At 47.5% G+C, this 17062-nt stretch overlaps 1 protein-coding gene and 1 pseudogene across 1 annotated transcript in view; one reads left to right on the forward strand and one right to left on the reverse strand.

The window, feature by feature from the left end:
• recql4 (RecQ helicase-like 4) overlaps positions 1–17062 on the reverse strand; it is an 84895-nt gene that overhangs the window by 10428 nt on the left and 57405 nt on the right. Inside the window, exons 18-22 of the mRNA XM_072508015.1 lie at positions 9261–9395; positions 6655–6832; positions 5740–5869; positions 3651–3826; positions 2698–2884 (exon numbers count right to left, since the gene is read on the reverse strand). Of these exons, the coding sequence (XP_072364116.1) occupies positions 2698–2884; positions 3651–3826; positions 5740–5869; positions 6655–6832; positions 9261–9395 (806 nt within the window). The remainder of the gene's footprint in view (positions 1–2697; positions 2885–3650; positions 3827–5739; positions 5870–6654; positions 6833–9260; positions 9396–17062) is intronic.
• LOC140424709 (acyl-coenzyme A thioesterase MBLAC2 pseudogene) lies at positions 14713–15845 on the forward strand (annotated as a pseudogene).

A 17062-nucleotide genomic window follows, 5' to 3' on the forward strand; every position in this document is an offset into this window, starting at 1 on the left:
AACACCCGGAGGCCTTGTTCATCGTGGCCGGAGACTTCAACAAGGCCAACCACAAGAGTGTACTGCCAAAATTCCACTAGCACATCTCCTGTCCCACCAGGGGCGACAACACTCTTGACCACTGCTACTCAAAAAATCAAGGCCGCCTACCGTTCCATCCCCCAACCGCACTTTGGGAAATCAGACCATAAGACGGTGCTCCTTCTCCCGGCATACAAGCAGAAACTCAAGCGGGAGAATCCAGCTAAGAAGGTTGTGCAGTGCTGGTCCAAGGAGACAGAAGAGCTCTTACGTGACTGCTTAGAGACAGGAGACTGGTCCATATTTAAGAACTCAGCGACCAACTTAAATGAGTATGCCACCACCGTCACAGACTTCATCAGCAAATGTGTGGACGACTGCGTGCCGAAGAAAGCAGTACGTATGTTCCCCAACCGGAAACAGTGGCTCAATCGCGAGATTGACCCCCTACTGAAGGACAGATCTCAGTCGTTCAAGGCAGACGACCCTGACCTATACAAGAAATCCAGGTACGACCTCCGCAAAGCCATCCGGAATGCCAAGAGAGAATATCAAACCAAGCTAGAATCACAGACAGACTCTCGGCGGTTGTGGCAAGAACTAAACAACATAACGGGCTACAAAGCGAAGCCGAACAGTATCTCTGGCAGCAGCGCACCACTCCCCGATGAACTCAATGCATTCTATGCTCGGTTCGAGCAGGTAACCAACAATCCGCTGGCGAGTGCCCCAGCAGCCCATAATTCACCCATACCCACCATCACAGCTTCCGAAGTCAGATTGGCCTTCCTGAAAGTGAACCCTCGGAAGGCGACGGGCCCGGACGGGATCCCTGGTCGTGCACTCAGAGCCTACGCGGACCAGCTGGCAGAAGTATTCATGGACATCTTTAACCTGTCACTACTCCACTCCGAGGTCCCCATCTGCTTCAAGAAGACCACCATCATACCGGTACCAAAGAAGAACCAGGCAATGTGCCTCAATGACTACCGACCAGTGGCCCTGACTTCAGTCGTAATGAAGTGCTTCGAGAGGTTGATCATGAAGCGCATCGTCTCCATACTCCCAGAACGCCTTGATCCACTGCAATTCGCATACCGCTGCAACTGGTCCACATCAGACACCATTTCCCTGGCCCGACACTCATCCCTAGAGCATCTCGAAAACAAGGACTCCTACATTAGACTCCTATTTATTGACTACAGCTCCGCCTTCAACACCATAATCCCAGCCAAGCTCATATCAAAGCTCCAAAACCTAGGACTTGGCTCCCCACTCTGCAACTGGATCCTCGATTTTCTGACCAACAGACCACAATCAGTAAGAATGAACAACAACACCTCCTCCACAATAGTCCTCAACACCGGCGCCCCGCAAGGCTGCGTACTTAGCCCCCTACTCTACTCCCTGTACACACACGACTGCGTGGCAAAACTTGGTTCCAACTCCATCTACAAGTTTGCTGACGATACAACCATAGTGGGCCGGATCTCGAATAACGATGAGTCTGAATACAGGAGGGAGATAGAGAACCCAGTGGAGTGGTGTAGCGACAACAATCTCTCCCTCAATGCCAGCAAAACTAAAGAGCTGGTCATTGACTTCAGGAAGCAAAGTACTGTACACACCCCTGTCAGCATCAACGGGGCCGAGGTGGAGATGGTTAGCAGTTTCAAATTCCTAGGGGTGCACATCTCCAAAAATCTGTCCTGGTCCACCCACGTCGACGCTACCACCAAGAAAGCACAACAGCGCCTATACTTCCTCAGGAAACTAAGGAAATTCGGCATGTCCACATTGACCCTTACCAACTTTTACAGATGCACCATAGAAAGCATCCTATCCAGCTGCATCACAGCCTGGTATGGCAACTGCTCGGCCCAGGACCGCAAGAAACTTCAGAGAGTCGTGAACACCGCCCAGTCCATCACACGAACCTGCCTGCCATCCATTGACTCCATCTACACCTCCCGCTGCCTGGGGAAAGCGGGCAGTATAATCAAAGATCCCTCCCACCCGGCATATTCACTTTTCCAACTTCTTCCATCGGGCTGGAGATACAGAAGTCTGAGAACACGCACAAACAGACTCAAAAACAGCTTCTTCCCCACTGTCACCAGACTCCTAAATGACCCTCTTATGGACTGATTTAATTAACACTACACCCTGTATGCTTCATCCGATGCCAGTGCTTTTGTAGTTACATTGTACATATTGTGTTGCCCTATTATGTATTTTCTTTTATTCCCTTTTCTTCTCATGTACTTAATGATCTGTTGAGCTGCTCGCAGAAAAATACTTTTCACTGTACCTCGGTACACGTGACAATAAACAAATCCAATCCAATCCACATTGGAAGGGGGGGGGAATATGTTGAAGAATTTTTTTTAAGGTGGTGAGTGGTAAAGACCTGCAACTCTGCCAAGGCGACAATGGAAGCAGAGATGACGAGTGATTTCAAAAGGAAATTGAGGGAAATTAACTTACAATAGTACAGGGATACTAGGGGCTTTTCATAGTAACTTCATTGAAGCCTAGTTTGTGACAATAAGCGATTATTATTATATAGCAGGAGAAATGGGGCTCAATGGGCCGATTAGCCTCCTTCAGTGCAGTAACAACACTTGTCTACTCGATGACCATAACCTGTCTTTATTCTGGACACATGTTGCCCACCTGTGAAATGATTTGAAGCAAGCCTTCAGGCGGCATAGTGCGGTCTTCTCCAGGGTCTGTACTCGCTGGTGCAGGAATTTACAGACTGCATCTAGTTCCTCATGGCTGAGATCTCCATAGGATCGGAAGTGAAAGGACAGGCTACTGAATTCCACGAGCACTCCACTTTTCCCTGTCCCCTGAAATCCTGCCGGATCACAGGAAGAACAAAAACATAAGATAACCGAGTGAATACACCGAGTCAAGACAACTAAAAGATCAAAGCTGACAGAGCAAGATCCTGACAAAATGAGCTTTAGCCAGAAGGAGGGCAAGAGGCTTGGCGAAAGACCCACGACCTGAAACTCTAACTGCCCGAGAAGCAGCTGGGGGAGTAAAGCATTGACAAAATGGAATGTCCTGAAGCTGCAAAGTATTCAAGGGTACATTTCTTGAAGTGCTCGGAAGTGGTGTTTGCTGAAATAGAGGGCCAATTGGCTGTGTCTGGCAAAACATCTGGAAATAAATGGATTCCTCAAAAGTCGATACGGTACAGGCCAAACAATGAGCAAATAGTCAAATTCAGTGAATACATAATGGAGAATGGAGCTACCAGATCAGGTCTGGGGCTAGGTGGGTGGGACGGGCGCTGGGCTGGGTGGTTACCAGGCACTAGACTGTGCAAATAGCAGAGTGATAGTAGTGGGGAAATTCTGTAATTGCTGGGCACACACCAATCATTGTAATACCACCCCCATTTTCATGGTAAAGCACTGAATGGAGCTGATTGGAAATATAAGTGCTTTGTGTAAGGACTAATGATATTGAAAAGTTCAGAAAAAAGTTGTCATGGAGAATTTGAGAACTTATTTTCTAAACTAAACAAGAGATTTGGAGGGTAGAAATTTCAGGATTGTCCCCAATTTTCCATGAGATTCTCATCCGGCCCAAACTCAACTTCCTTTGACACTTACCTGGCTTGGATTGAGACGTTGTCCACTGCAGCTGCCTTAGTTCTCGCCTGACTGGGAGCAGCTCCCATCCCATTGAATCGGCCAGTTCCACCACATCGAACTTTACTGAACTGGAATGGGTGTGATCCACACCACACAGGCGCTCTTTGGCAAGGGCCACAGCCACAGGAGGACATCTTCAAAGAAAGGAAGGTGGAAATTAAAATACCTTTAGCCTCCGAGGATTTCAAAGTTTCACTGTGCTAAGTTACTTGACAAATAACTTACCTGCTGAAATCTGTGGGGACTGAAAGGGCATAAATCAGGTGGGTGGGATAAATTTGGAGTGGGACCTGGATTAATAGAACTGGCCTAAACAGAGATCCACAGGTGGATAGGAAATCAGTCTGCTGTTCCTTTTTCTACACGGAGTATCGAAGGTGTTTTAGGGCTACCTCGAGAATCCCACATGCTTGTTACGGATATGAAAATGAAATGAAAATCGCTTGTTGTCACAAGTAGGCTTCAATGAAGTTACTGTGAAAAGCCCCTAGTCGCCACATTCCGGCGCCTGTTCGGGGAGGCTGGTACGGGAATTGAACAGTGCTGCTGGCCTGACTTGGTCTGCTTTAAAAGCCAGCTATTTAGCCCAGTGTGCTAAACCAGCCCCTAACAGAAGCTGTGGCTTTAAAAGCTGGTCTCAAATGGCTGAGAGGAGCATTAGCAATTCCTGTGAGACTGATTACCAGATTTCTACCGCCTCCTGTCTTTGGGATCAAACAACATTGGTTTGAAAATGTTCCCGTTGACCTACAAACAGCTACTGGGTCCCCCAGGAAGACATTCCAATTCCCAGGGTTTCCTCGGGGAAGATGATGCTGCAGGCAGAGATCACCAAACCCCTGTACAAACAACGCCACCTCTGTGGCTTGAGATGGGGGAGAAAGGATCATTGTCATCAGCTGCAGGTGGTCGAGAGTCAGGGTTATGGCTGTGGAGTAGAGACCCTGGAAACTTGTTGTCATTATCAGAAAAATAGTTCCCCCAGCTGCAACAAAAGAAAGAGTGTCTGAGAATGGACCAGTATTCATGCTTTGGAATTGGTGAAGTGTCAGCTGAGGGGATGGGGAGGAGCTGCAAGAGGCCACAAAGGATCAGATGCAGCAAGGGGACAGGCGTCAGTAATATGTGTGTTGGGAAGTTTTCCTACACAAAGGTGCTACACAAATATCAGTAATTGTTGAAGGTTTGGCGTGAGAACACCAGCTGGTAATAGCATGAACTAGAGCATGATAAACAATAACTTGCTCTATCCTATATCAATAATTGGACAGTAATTACTTTAAATAACAGTAATTAATAATACTCTTCTTGTCATAAGTAGGCTTACATTAACACTGCAATGAATGGCAGCACGGTGGCGCAGTGGGTTAGCCCTGCAGCCTCACGATGCCGGTTCAATCCCAGCTCTGGGTCACTGTCCGTGTGGAGTTTTCACATTCTCCCTGTGTTTGCGTGGGTTTCGCCCCCACAACCCAAAGATGTGCAGGCTAAGTGGATTGGCCGCGCTAAATTGCCCCTTAATTGGAAAAATGAATTGGGTACTCGAAATTTAAAAAAAACACTGCAATGAAGTTACTGTGAAAATCCCCTAGTCGCCACACTCCGGCGCCTGTTCGGGTACACGGAGGCAGAATTCAGAATTCACCTAACAGCACGTCTTTCGTGGGAGGAAACCCACGCAGGCACGGGGAGAACATGCAGACTCTGCACAGACAGTGACCCAAGCCGGGAATCGAACCTGGGAACCTGGTGCTTGAAATCTAGTGCTAACCACTGTGCTGCCCAATTCTTACATAGCATCTTAGTTTACAAAAATCCAATTGTAACTTGTCATGGTCACCACACCTGACACGATGACATCTCAATGCGTTGAGGTGCACCAGCATTTATAATGCTGGTCGTAACTTGCTTTTAATTGAGACATATTTTCACTTTACCTTTTCAAGGGATGTCACTTAGCTCTCAATGAAAGCCTTTCTGGTAAAGGTTACACCGTAGAAGCCATTACCTCCAATAACCATCATCCAACTACAGTAGGAACATTTACCTTCGTGCTATGGTTCTTAGTTGCATGGGTCCACTGTAACACTGGAGATGACAGATTGAAAAGGTTGGGTGCATCAACTCCACCCAGTGCTGAGGGTGCAGCTCCAGATAACAGAGCAATGTTTCAATTCCTACAAGTTAAACAGACGTGTGCAGGAGTCAACAATTTGTTCGAATCAGCAGTAGCACGCTCTTCGGCAGTGCATTCCAGACCTTAACCACTCATGGTGTGAAAAGTTGTTTCTCGCATAGCTCTCGCTTCTTTTTGCCAATTACTTCAATAATAATAATCTTTATTATTCTCACAAGTAGGCTTACATTAACACTGCAATGAAGTTACTGTGAAAACCCCCCAGTCGCCACATTCCGGCGCCTGTTCGGGTACACGGGGGGAGAATTCAGAATGCCCAATTCACCCAACAAGCACGTCTTCCGGGACTTAATTTGTCACCCAGTGAGTGGTTAAGGTCTGGATAGTACTGTATAAGAGGCAGGTTCAGCCAAAACACTCAAAACGGAGTTAGACTGTTATCTGAAAAGGAATAATGCGCAGGTATTAGGAACCGGACGAGAATGTGTAAAACTTAGGAAAGCATTCTCTGATTCTATCACAGGAGTGATAACACTGACCGAAAGGTATCTTTTGTGTTAAAACAAACTTTAATTTAAACACAGAAGTAACCACATTAAAAACAGGGAAATTACTTTACAATTAACAAGTTACACATTTCTTAAGTGAAAGAAAAAGAGCTTCTTAAACCTGCCACTAACTTTAAATCAGTCTCCAGACTGATCAGTCTCGATCCTTTCGCAAGTGGGAGCACCAGTGAAAATACAACTCACAATCAGCTCTATTCCATTTTCTCTATTAAATATAAACCAATTAAACTCCAAGAAAGTTGGCACTGCTGCTTACCTTCCTCTCGGAGATCTAACATTTCTATGGTATTTTGGATGGGCAAGGCCCTCTCATGCCCATGGCAGATCCGTGGTGAACTCCCCTCAAATCCTTTCAGGGCCTGAACTTCCTCGGGGAGCAGCTCCTCAGACGGATCAGGGATTGCCATCATCTCATCATCCGTGATGGCCCCACACTGCCATCGAGAGAAAAGAGTCAGAAATCGTACTTTCTATATTTGCAGTATAAAACCAAAATAGGCTAAAGCAGCATGTTCGGGCGGAGACGTGGAGAAATTACTTTATTCAAAGGGTTGTGCATCTTTCAAATTCTCCTCTGTGGAGATTGCACGTTCTTCCCGTGTCTGCGTAGGTTTCCTCCGGGTGCTCCGGTTTCCTTCCAAGGTCCAAAGATGTACAGGATAGATGGATTGGCCACACTAAATTACCCCAGAGGGTTGTGGATGTTCCAGCGTCAAATTTGTTTAAGGATATTTGGACCCTCAGGGATTTGAGGGACATGGAGGGCAGGCGGGAAAATGGGAGTTGAAACCCAAGATTGGCCATGATGGTATTGAATGGCAGAGCAGACTCGATGGGCTGAATGGTCTACTCCTGCTGTTTCTCAGGTTAAATGGTTATTTGGCAATACAGGACTTGACGATTGTTGAACAAAGATATTTTGAAGATTTTGCACTCAGAACATCGCAAGAATATCCATGTCAAGGTAAACAACAGATTTCTACTGTATGAGAAGAGGGTGCTGATTGGTTGTTGACAAGTGGACTCCAATAGGTAGAGGCAACAATGCTCAATTTTCATCTATGTTCTACAGACCTTAAAATGTTAAACGTGTTGCTTTCTAACGCCTATTTTGCAATTTATCTGGTTTTCTCTAGGGGGTCTCAATAAATACCAAAATAAGCAGTTGTTACATCAGTATTCAATTCATTCAGGCTTGTTTTTTTATCCAGGTAAGGGACTTTAGTGGGAAAGTGAGGGATCTCATATCTTGGGACACCTGAATGGGATTCGAGATCAAGGAAAACCTCAAAGAAATGATGGCACAGTGCTCTCTTTGTGGGGGAGGGGGCAATATTTATTCCTCAACCAAAAAGTCACTAAAATGGATTATCTGGCCACAAATTCATCGCTGTTTGTGGGGGCTTGCTGTGCACTCATTAGCTACCACATTTCGTATACCAGAACTGTGACGTTTCACATATACTTCATTAGCAATACAGGCCTTCGGGGTTGCCCCGAGGTTGAGAAAGGTGCTTTATTAATGCAGGTCCCTTTCAACATTTCACTTCTATTGCCCGTGCTCCTTGCTAATCCAGTTACCACAGTGAACAGCAGGGAATGGTGACACTACAGGTGCAGTACCCATGGCCATATATCAGTGCCCAGATCCTTAGCACAGATAAAATCATGTCAGTAAAATGTTTTTATACTTGAGCAATAATTATTTATTTTCAATAAAGCATGGGGATATATTTCTCTGAAATACCATGGGATATATTTATGCCTTTGATACAACAGGAAATAAAACTATTATTCAACAGACCAAGCACCACATTTCACGGAATGATCTTCAATGAAACTGAGCTGTTAGCAATGTCCTCCACTGAACACAGTACAACCTCCTCAATGTAACTCATTGTTCAGTGTTACATTACGCTAATAAGCAGACGACAGACTTCTTTTCCCTTCCTTTGCCTAGGGCTGCTGGGAACAACTATAGTACTCTCGCTTTGATCAGAAGCTAGCTTTGGTATAGCTCAGCAAAGAGTCAAAAGCTGAAGCTAGGTAGGACCTCTTGGTCCATCGACTGGCCAGCAGTGAAATTAGTGTTCCCCCAGTTTTCACTGCTACTTTGTCAGTTTATCTGGGTGGTAAAATTGTGAAATATTTCCTCCCACATTTGTGGGACAGAAAAGCCCTTACGTTTCCCACTGATATCTTTCACATCTGTTCATTTCTAGGTGCATGCATATTGCATTATTAACTGCAGGACTATACTGAAGGGCCCCAATGCAATCACTGAATAAAATAATCACAGTGAAGTGCAAAATTAGATGAGCTTCAGGACACTATGGTGGTGATGTAATAGGCCCAGCAGTCAATATTTCAAAGCACGCAGCCATTCGCAAAAATTATTTCAAATATTTTACTGTTAAAATAGCATTTGGTGATTTTGGAAAACTTATTGGAACTTGGAAATTTGGCATTCTTGCATTTGTCCTGACGAGTGTGGAATGAAAAGCTTCAGTAACATTTCTCTCTTACTGAGTCTTGGAATTGTCATTGATCCCATAAAGGTGATGTCCATGAACTGCAAACATCGAGAGATGCTCCATCACTAGCCATGCCACTTTGATCACGTGTTTGACTTTGACGGTCAAATGATGATTAATTTTTTAAAACGGATTTATCATATCCTTCATGGCTTTAATATCTACCCTATTACAAAAATAAAAACTGATAAATACCCAAAATATCCCAGGTCTTTAAATTGGATATAAAAATGGACATGTCACTTAGCATTGGACTGGGAAATAACATCGGAGCAAGCTCGTGATTGAAATAAAAGAAAAAAATAATCTAAAGCACGTTTTGACTTACGCTAATGATGGTCTGCTGTTTCTGATGAATTTCACATTTACAGGGTGGAAATACTTTCTGCACCAGCTTCTTGACGGTGTAATAATCCACAGTATCAGCGTAGATGTGTCGCCGCAGCTCATTCAGATCCCCACCCTGAGCAGAAAAACCCCACAATTAAATAGATAAAATTATTCGTTAAAAACCTGTCGTGGAAAAGAAAAAAAAACGTGCGAAGGATGCAAACACCCAACCCTTTGATGTTTTACATATGAATTATCATGAAAATGTGCTTTATACCAAATAATGATTCTCGATTCCAGCTGGAAATCCGGATTGAACTTTTAAAAAGCAGACTGAAGTTCAAGATGGCCAACACTAATATGCTTTACAATATATTCCACATTTCAATTCATTGCAGTGGAGTCAGTATATTTGCAAAATCCATCAGATAGTATGACTTCATGAGTGTGTGAAAGACTTGTCTCATTAGCAAGGCCGCTGTGGCAATCACAAGGTATTTAACTGTTGGAGACAGACCATTACGACTAATCTATGGACAATGGGACCCTGGCTAAACTAACTTCCAGACATGAGCTAATCAAGCCACGTTTCGAATACATGGGCAATGTCTGTTTTTTAATACCCTCAGTAGTTGGAGAAGGAAGATCACTTTAGAAGCCAACCATTCATATGTTCCAAGCTCATTTTCTCAGCAGACTCGGAGGACAAGCAGCTTATGCAAAAGATCTAAGTGCGGTCCCTCCTGCGTCCTCCTCTTTCCAACTTACCTGGGTAAAACCTTTGGGCCCTGTTTACTGACTGTGTCATGAAGGGACATCCTGCTGCAGAGATTTATTTAACAAAAACATTCAACTGATCACTACCGTCTCCTGAGGAACAACTGACTCAAGTGGTCTACATCGGGGCAGCACGGTGGCACAGAGGTTAGCACTATTGCCTGACAGTGCCAGGGACCCGGGTTCAATTCGGTCTTGGGTGACTGTGTGCAGACTGTACTTTCTCCCCATGTCTGCGTGGGTTTCCTCTTTCCTCCCACAGTGCAAAGAAATGCAGGTTAGGTGGATTGGCCATGCTGATTGCCCCTTAGTGTCCAGGGATGTACAGGTTAGGTTACGGGGTATGTCTGGGGAGTGGACCTAGGCTCTTCCAGAGGATCGGTGCAGACACGATGGGCCAAATGGTCTCCTCCTCCACTGTAGCAATTCTAAACCATTTACAACTATTGGGTGGCCCAGTAGCAGTGGTTAGCACATTGGCTTCACAGTGCTTTGGTCCCAGGTTCGATTCCCGACTTGGATCACTGTCTGTGCGGAGTCTGCACGTTCTCCCCGTGTCTGCGTGGGTTTCCTCCGGGTGCTCTGGTTTCCTCCCACAAGTCCCGAAAGACGTGCTGTTAGGTGAATTGGACATTCTGAATTCTCCCTGCAGAACAGGGGCAGGAATGGTTGTTGGAGGTTCCGGGGCTTAAGATGTTTCAGTAAGATTAGGGAAGGTGATAAAAGAGGTGGAGGAGTAGCATTGTTAATCAAGGATAGTATAATGGCTGCAGAAAGGCAGTTTGAGGAGGATCTGTCTACTGAGGTAGTGTGGGCTGGAGTTAGAAGTAGGAAAGGAGCGGTCACTTTGTTAGGAGTTTTCTATAGGCCCCCAAACAGTAAGAAATGTGGAGGAAAGGATTGCAATGCAGAGTTTGGATAGGTGTGGAGGTCTCAGGGTAGTTGTCATGTGTGACTTTAACTTTCCAAATATTGATTGGAACCATTTTTAATTTGAATAGTTCGGATGGGGCTGTTTTTATCCAGTGTGTGCAGGAGGGTTTCCTCACACAATATGTGGATAGACCGACAAGAGGGGAGGCCACATTGGATTTGGTACTGGGTAATGAACCGGGCCAAGTGTTAGATTTGGTTGTGGGAGAGCACTTTGGAGATCGTGACCACAATTCGGTGACATTCATTATAGCAATGGAGAGGGATAGGAACATGCGGCAGGGCAAGGTTTATAACTGGGGGAAGGGTAATTACGATGCGATTAGGCAAGAATTGCGAAGCATAAGATGGAAACAGGAACTGTCAGGGATAGGCACAATTGAGATGTGGAGCTTGTTCAAGGAGTCCTTGATATGTATGACCCTGTCAGGCAGGGAGGAAATGGTCGAGTGAGGGAACCATGGTTTACAAAAGAGGTTGAATGTCTTGTCAAGAAGAAGAAGGGGGCTTATGTAAGGATGAGAAAACAAGGTTCAGTTAGGGTACTTGAGGGATACAAGATAGCTAGGAAAGAGCTCAAGGGCTTAGGCGAGCTAGGAGGGGGCATAAGAAGTCCTTGGCGGGTAGGATCAAGGAAAACCCCAAGGCATTTTACACTTATGTGAGGAATAAAAGAATGACCAAGGTGAAATTATGGCCGGTCAAGGACAGTAGTGGGAACATGTGCATGGAATCTGAAGATATAGGAGAGGCCCTAAATGAATACTTTTCTTCAGTGTTCACAAAGGAGAGGGGCCATGTTTCATGTTGTTAAGGAGGATAGTGCGATACAGGCTGGTAGACTGGAGGAGGTAGATATTCGGAAGGAAGATGTGTTAGAAATTTGAGAAGCCTGAGGATAGATAAGTCCCCTGGGCCTGATGGGATATACCCTAGGATTCTTTCGGAGGCGAGGGATGAGATTGCAGAGCCTTTGGCTTTGATCTTTATGTCCTCACTGTCTACAGGAATAGTGCCAGAAGACTGGAGAGAGGCGAATGTTGTCCCCTTGTTCAAGAAAGGGAATAGGTATAACCCTGGGAATTATAGGCCGGTTAGTCTCATTTTGGTCATCGGTAAATTATTGGAAAGGGTCCTGAGGGATAGGATTTATGATCATTTGGAAAGATACAGCTTAATCCAGGATAGTCAGCACATATTTGTGAGGGGCAAGTCTTGCCTCACAAGTTTGATTGTATTCTTTGAGGAGGTAACTAAGTACATAGATGAAGGTAGAGAAGTTGATGTCGTAGTCATGGATTTTAGTAAGGCGTTAGATAAGGTGCCCCATGGTCGGCTCATGCAGAATTTAAGGAGGCATGGCATAGAGGGAAATTTGGCCGATTGGATCAGTAACTGGCTCTCACATTGAAGACAGAGGATGGTGGTAGATGGGAAATTTTCATCCTGGAGCCCAGTCACCAGCGGTGTACCACAGGGATCAGTGCTGGGTCCTCTGCTATTTGTGATTTTTATCAATGACTTGGCTCCTGGAGTTGAAGGTTGGGTTAGTAAATTTGCCGATGGCACCAAGATTGGTGGAGTAGTGGATAATATGGAGGGCTGTTGCAGGCTGCAAAGAAACATTGATAGGATGCAGGGCTGGGCTGAAAAGTGGCAGATGGAGTTTAACCCGGATAAGTGTGAGGTGATTCATTTTGGTCGGACAAATTTGAATGCGGATTACAGGGTTAACGGCAGGGTTCTGAAGAATGTGGAGGAGCAGTGAGATCTCGGAGTTCATGTCCATAGATGTCTGAAAGTTGCCACCCAAGTGGATAGAGCCGTGAAGAAAGCCTATAGTGTGTTAGCATTTATTAACAGGGGGCTTGAGTTTAAGAGTAGTGAGGTTATGGTGCAACTGTACAAGACCTTGGTTAGACCACATTTGGAGTATTGTGTGCAGTTTTGGTCACCTCATTATAGGAAGGATGTGCAAGCATTGGAAAGGGTGCAAAGCAGATCTACCAGGATGCTGCCTGGATTGGAGAGTCGGTCTTATGAGGAAAGGTTGAGGGAGCTGGGCTTTTCTCATTGGAGCGAAGGAGGATTGAGGTGACTTAATTGAGGTGTATAAGATTATGAGAGGGATAGGTAGAGTGGACGTTCAGCGACTTTTTCCTCAGGTGGATGTAGCTGTTACAAGGGGGCATGACTGTAAGGTTCATGGTGGAAGATATAGGAGGGATGTCAGAGTTAGGTCCTTTACTCAGAGTGGTTAGGGTGTGGAACGCACTCCCAGCTATGGTAGTGGAGTCGGACCCATGTTAGATCCACCCAGAGTGGTGAATCTGTGGAATTCACTACCACAGAAAATAGTCAAGGCCAAAACGTTGTGTGATTTCAAGAAGGAATTAGATATAGCTCTTGGGGCTTAATGGATATGGGTGGGGGTTGGGGGAGAAAGACAGGGTTAGGGTACTGAACTTGATGACCAGCTACGATCATAATGAATGGTGGAGCAGGCTCGAATGGCCTCCTCCGGCTTGTATTTTCTATGTATATTGTTAAACTCAAGAAAACCTGTTCCATCGGATATTTTATGGTCACAACGTACAAACAATTCAGATACTCCTGAATTGGCAAGTATACCAAAAAAAAACTCTAGCGGAGTTACCATCTTCTTGTGGGCAAAGTGTCTCTTGTTTATACAAATTAAAAATATAAATACCCAAGAATGGTCACCGTCTGAATCTTTAATCTTGTTTATGTCTCTCCTCACAGAACTGATCTTTATTGCTAACATCTACTGATTTTATTGCAGGTTTCCAGCCTCTTCACTAACTGGGTGATTTCCACTTGCTGAATAATTTTTTTGTCTCCAATCTTGAATATATTTTAATAACTTAAAACGTTCCATGAAAATCCACTGGAGAGAGAGCGAGTGAGGGAGAGGCGGGATGATGAACGTCCTGCCGAGTTGCGTTGGCGGCAGTAGAGGCCTCCGGGCAGTCCGGGAGGGTTGGAAAGCTTGCTGCTGTGGGGGCTCCTGGGCAGACCGGGAGGTTGCCTGGGAGGATTGGGAACCTGATGGCAGTGGAGGCTCCCGGGTAGCCCGGGAGTGTTGGGAAGCTGGTGGGAGCGGAGGCTCCCAGGCGGCCCGGGAGGGTTGGGAAACTGGCGGCAGGGGAGGCTCCCGGGCGGGGTGGGAACCTGGCGGCAGGGGAGGCTCCCGGGCGGGGTGGGAACCTGGCGGCAGGGGAGGCTCCCGGGCGGGGTGGGAACCTGGCGGCAGGGGAGGCTCCCGGGCGGGGTGGGAACCTGGCGGCAGGGGAGGCTCCCGGGCGGGGTGGGAACCTGGCGGCAGGGGAGGCTCCCGGGCGGGGTGGGAACCTGGCGGCAGGGGAGGCTCCCGGGCGGGTTGGGAAGCGGACGGCAGTGGAGGCTCCCGGGTAGCCCGGGAGAGTTGGGAACCTGGCGGCAGTGGCGGCTCCCGGGCGGGGTGGGAACCTGGCGGCAGTGGAGGCTCCCGGGCGGGGTGGGAACCTGGCGGCAGGGGAGGCTCCCGGGCGGGGTGGGAACCTGGCGGCAGGGGAGGCTCCCGGGCGGGGTGGGAAGCGGACGGCAGTGGAGGCTCCCGGGTAGCCCGGGAGAGTTGGGAACCTGGCGGCAGTGGCGGCTCCCGGGCGGGGTGGGAACCTGGCGGCAGTGGAGGCTCCCGGGCGGGGTGGGAACCTGGCGGCAGGGGAGGCTCCCGGGCGGGGTGGGAACCTGGCGGCAGGGGAGGCTCCCGGGCGGGGTGGGAAGCGGACGGCAGTGGAGGCTCCCGGGTAGCCCGGGAGAGTTGGGAACCTGGCGGCAGTGGCAGGAAGATGGCGGACGGTGCGGACGGGGAGTGGTTTTGGCGGCAGCGCCTGGCCGACGGCCTCTACCTGATCCGGGAGCGTTTCTACGAGTCGGGGAACCGGGCGAACATGTGGCTGGTGCGGGGCTCGGAGCGGGACCTGGTGGTGGACGCCGGCCTGGGCCTCAGCAGCCTGCCCGAGTACCTGGAGCGGGCCGGCCTGACCGGCTCCCGCCCGCTGCTGGCGCTCGCCACCCACGTCCACTTCGACCACGCGGGCGGCCTGCACCACTTTCCGGCCGGCAGCGTGGCCGTGCACCGGGCCGAGGCCGCGGCCCTGTCCCGGGGCGACAACCTGGAGACGGTGACCTGGCTGAGCGGGAGCGAGGTGAGCCGCCCGCCGCCCCAGGCCGGCTGGACGGCCAGCAGCTACCGGGTGAGGGCCGTGCGGCCCGGCCGCCTGCTGGAGGACGGCGATGTGATCGAGCTGGGGGACCGGCGGCTCACCGTGCTCCACACCCCCGGACACTCCCGGGGCAGCATCTGCCTCCACGAGCCCGAGCGGGGCCTCCTGTTCAGCGGCGATACCGTGTACCAGGGCGCCCTGATTGACTGGCTCCCTCACTCCAACATCAACCACTACAAGGAGAGCTGCAGGAGGCTACTCCAGCTGCTGGACCAGGGGCTGGTCAGCACCGTGCTGCCCGGTCACTTCAACCCTTTCGGCCCGGACACCCTCCACGCCCTGGCTTCAGACTACATTGCCCAGGCTGGCCTCTGTCACAAGGTGGCAGCCAGTGCCATCAGCTGCGTGGCCAGCATCGCCCTACGTGCCAACAACCTCGGCAGGTGAACACCAGCTCAGGATTACTCTGGCACAAAACTCCAAACACTTCCAACCTATAGGACAGAGTACTGCATCTGTAAACCATCTACTTCTCTGCCCTGGAGAGTTAAAAACAGCTGAAGAATTGTAACTACTCTTCTGGAGGAGTAATGCCAGGAAATTCTGTTTGTTGCAGTAAATTGAGATTCTACTGACATTAGAAAGCATGAATCAAGCTCATCTCATTCGTACTGGAGATCAATTATGCATTTTAACAAAACGTATGGGGGTACAGGATCAAATTTGGGAAGGTGTGGTAAAATAAAGAGTACAGGCAAGGCAAGAGAGGAAGGTTTCTTGATTAATAAGTGGAACAGGGGGAGAATGGGGATGAGAAAAATAGCCATGATTGAATGGCGGAGCAGACTCGATGGGTTGAGTGGCCTAATTCTGCTCCTATGTCTTATGGTATTAATATGGGAAATGATAAACAGACCATGACATGAACGGACAGACTAAATGCAAGGGGCAAGGTTGAGAAGACGAGCCTTCATGAATAACTTCAGCCAGTGCAGGAATTGGACCCGCACCGCTAGCATCACGAACCAGCTCCCTAGCCAAGTGAGCTAAACCCATCACAGGATAGATAAGGGTATAAAAGTAAAGAAATAATGGCAGCTTGTCAGAAAGGTATGACGATTATCATGATGGATTTCAATCTACATGTAGACTGGAAAAATATGGACAAAGGTAGCCTAGGTGAGTAATTCAGAGAATGTTTTCAATGTTGTTTCTTCGGACAGCACCAACCAGTGATCAGGCGATACTAGACCTGCTGTTGACCAACGAGTTCGGATTAATGACCTCATAGGTACAGCAATCAGGATAAGATTGAATTTTATATTTGGTATGAAGGAAAGAAGAATGGGTCTATGATTAGTATTTTAAACTTAAATTAGGATAATTGAACGCATGAAAACAGAGCTAGCCAAAGGGAACTGGCAAATTAGCTTAAGGGATAGGTCAATAGAGATGCAGTAGCAGACTTTTAAAGGGATATTTCAGAATACAGAATAGATATATTCTGGCAAGGAAGAAATTCCAGCGGGGGTGGGGGGGAGGTCACCATCCGTGGATAACTGAAAAAGTTAAGTAAACTTAAAGAAAAAGCATATAATTACATAAAGGTGAGTGGCTGGTCAGAAGGTTGGACAGACTATATAAAACAGCAAAGAATGACAAAAAGATTATTAAGGTGGGAAAATTAGAGTATGAGAGAAAGCTGGTTGGAACTAAAGGCAGAATTTCCAGATATTAGAAAAAGATAAAGTGAATGTTGGTCCAATAGGAAGTGCCTCTGGGGAATTAATAATGACAGGTATTTTGCATTGCTTTTAACTATAGAGGCTGGTTTATTGGGGCTGGTTTATTGGGGCTGGTT

The sequence above is a fragment of the Scyliorhinus torazame genome, chromosome 6 (genome assembly GCF_047496885.1).
Source record: "Scyliorhinus torazame isolate Kashiwa2021f chromosome 6, sScyTor2.1, whole genome shotgun sequence".
NCBI lineage: Eukaryota > Metazoa > Chordata > Chondrichthyes > Carcharhiniformes > Scyliorhinidae > Scyliorhinus > Scyliorhinus torazame.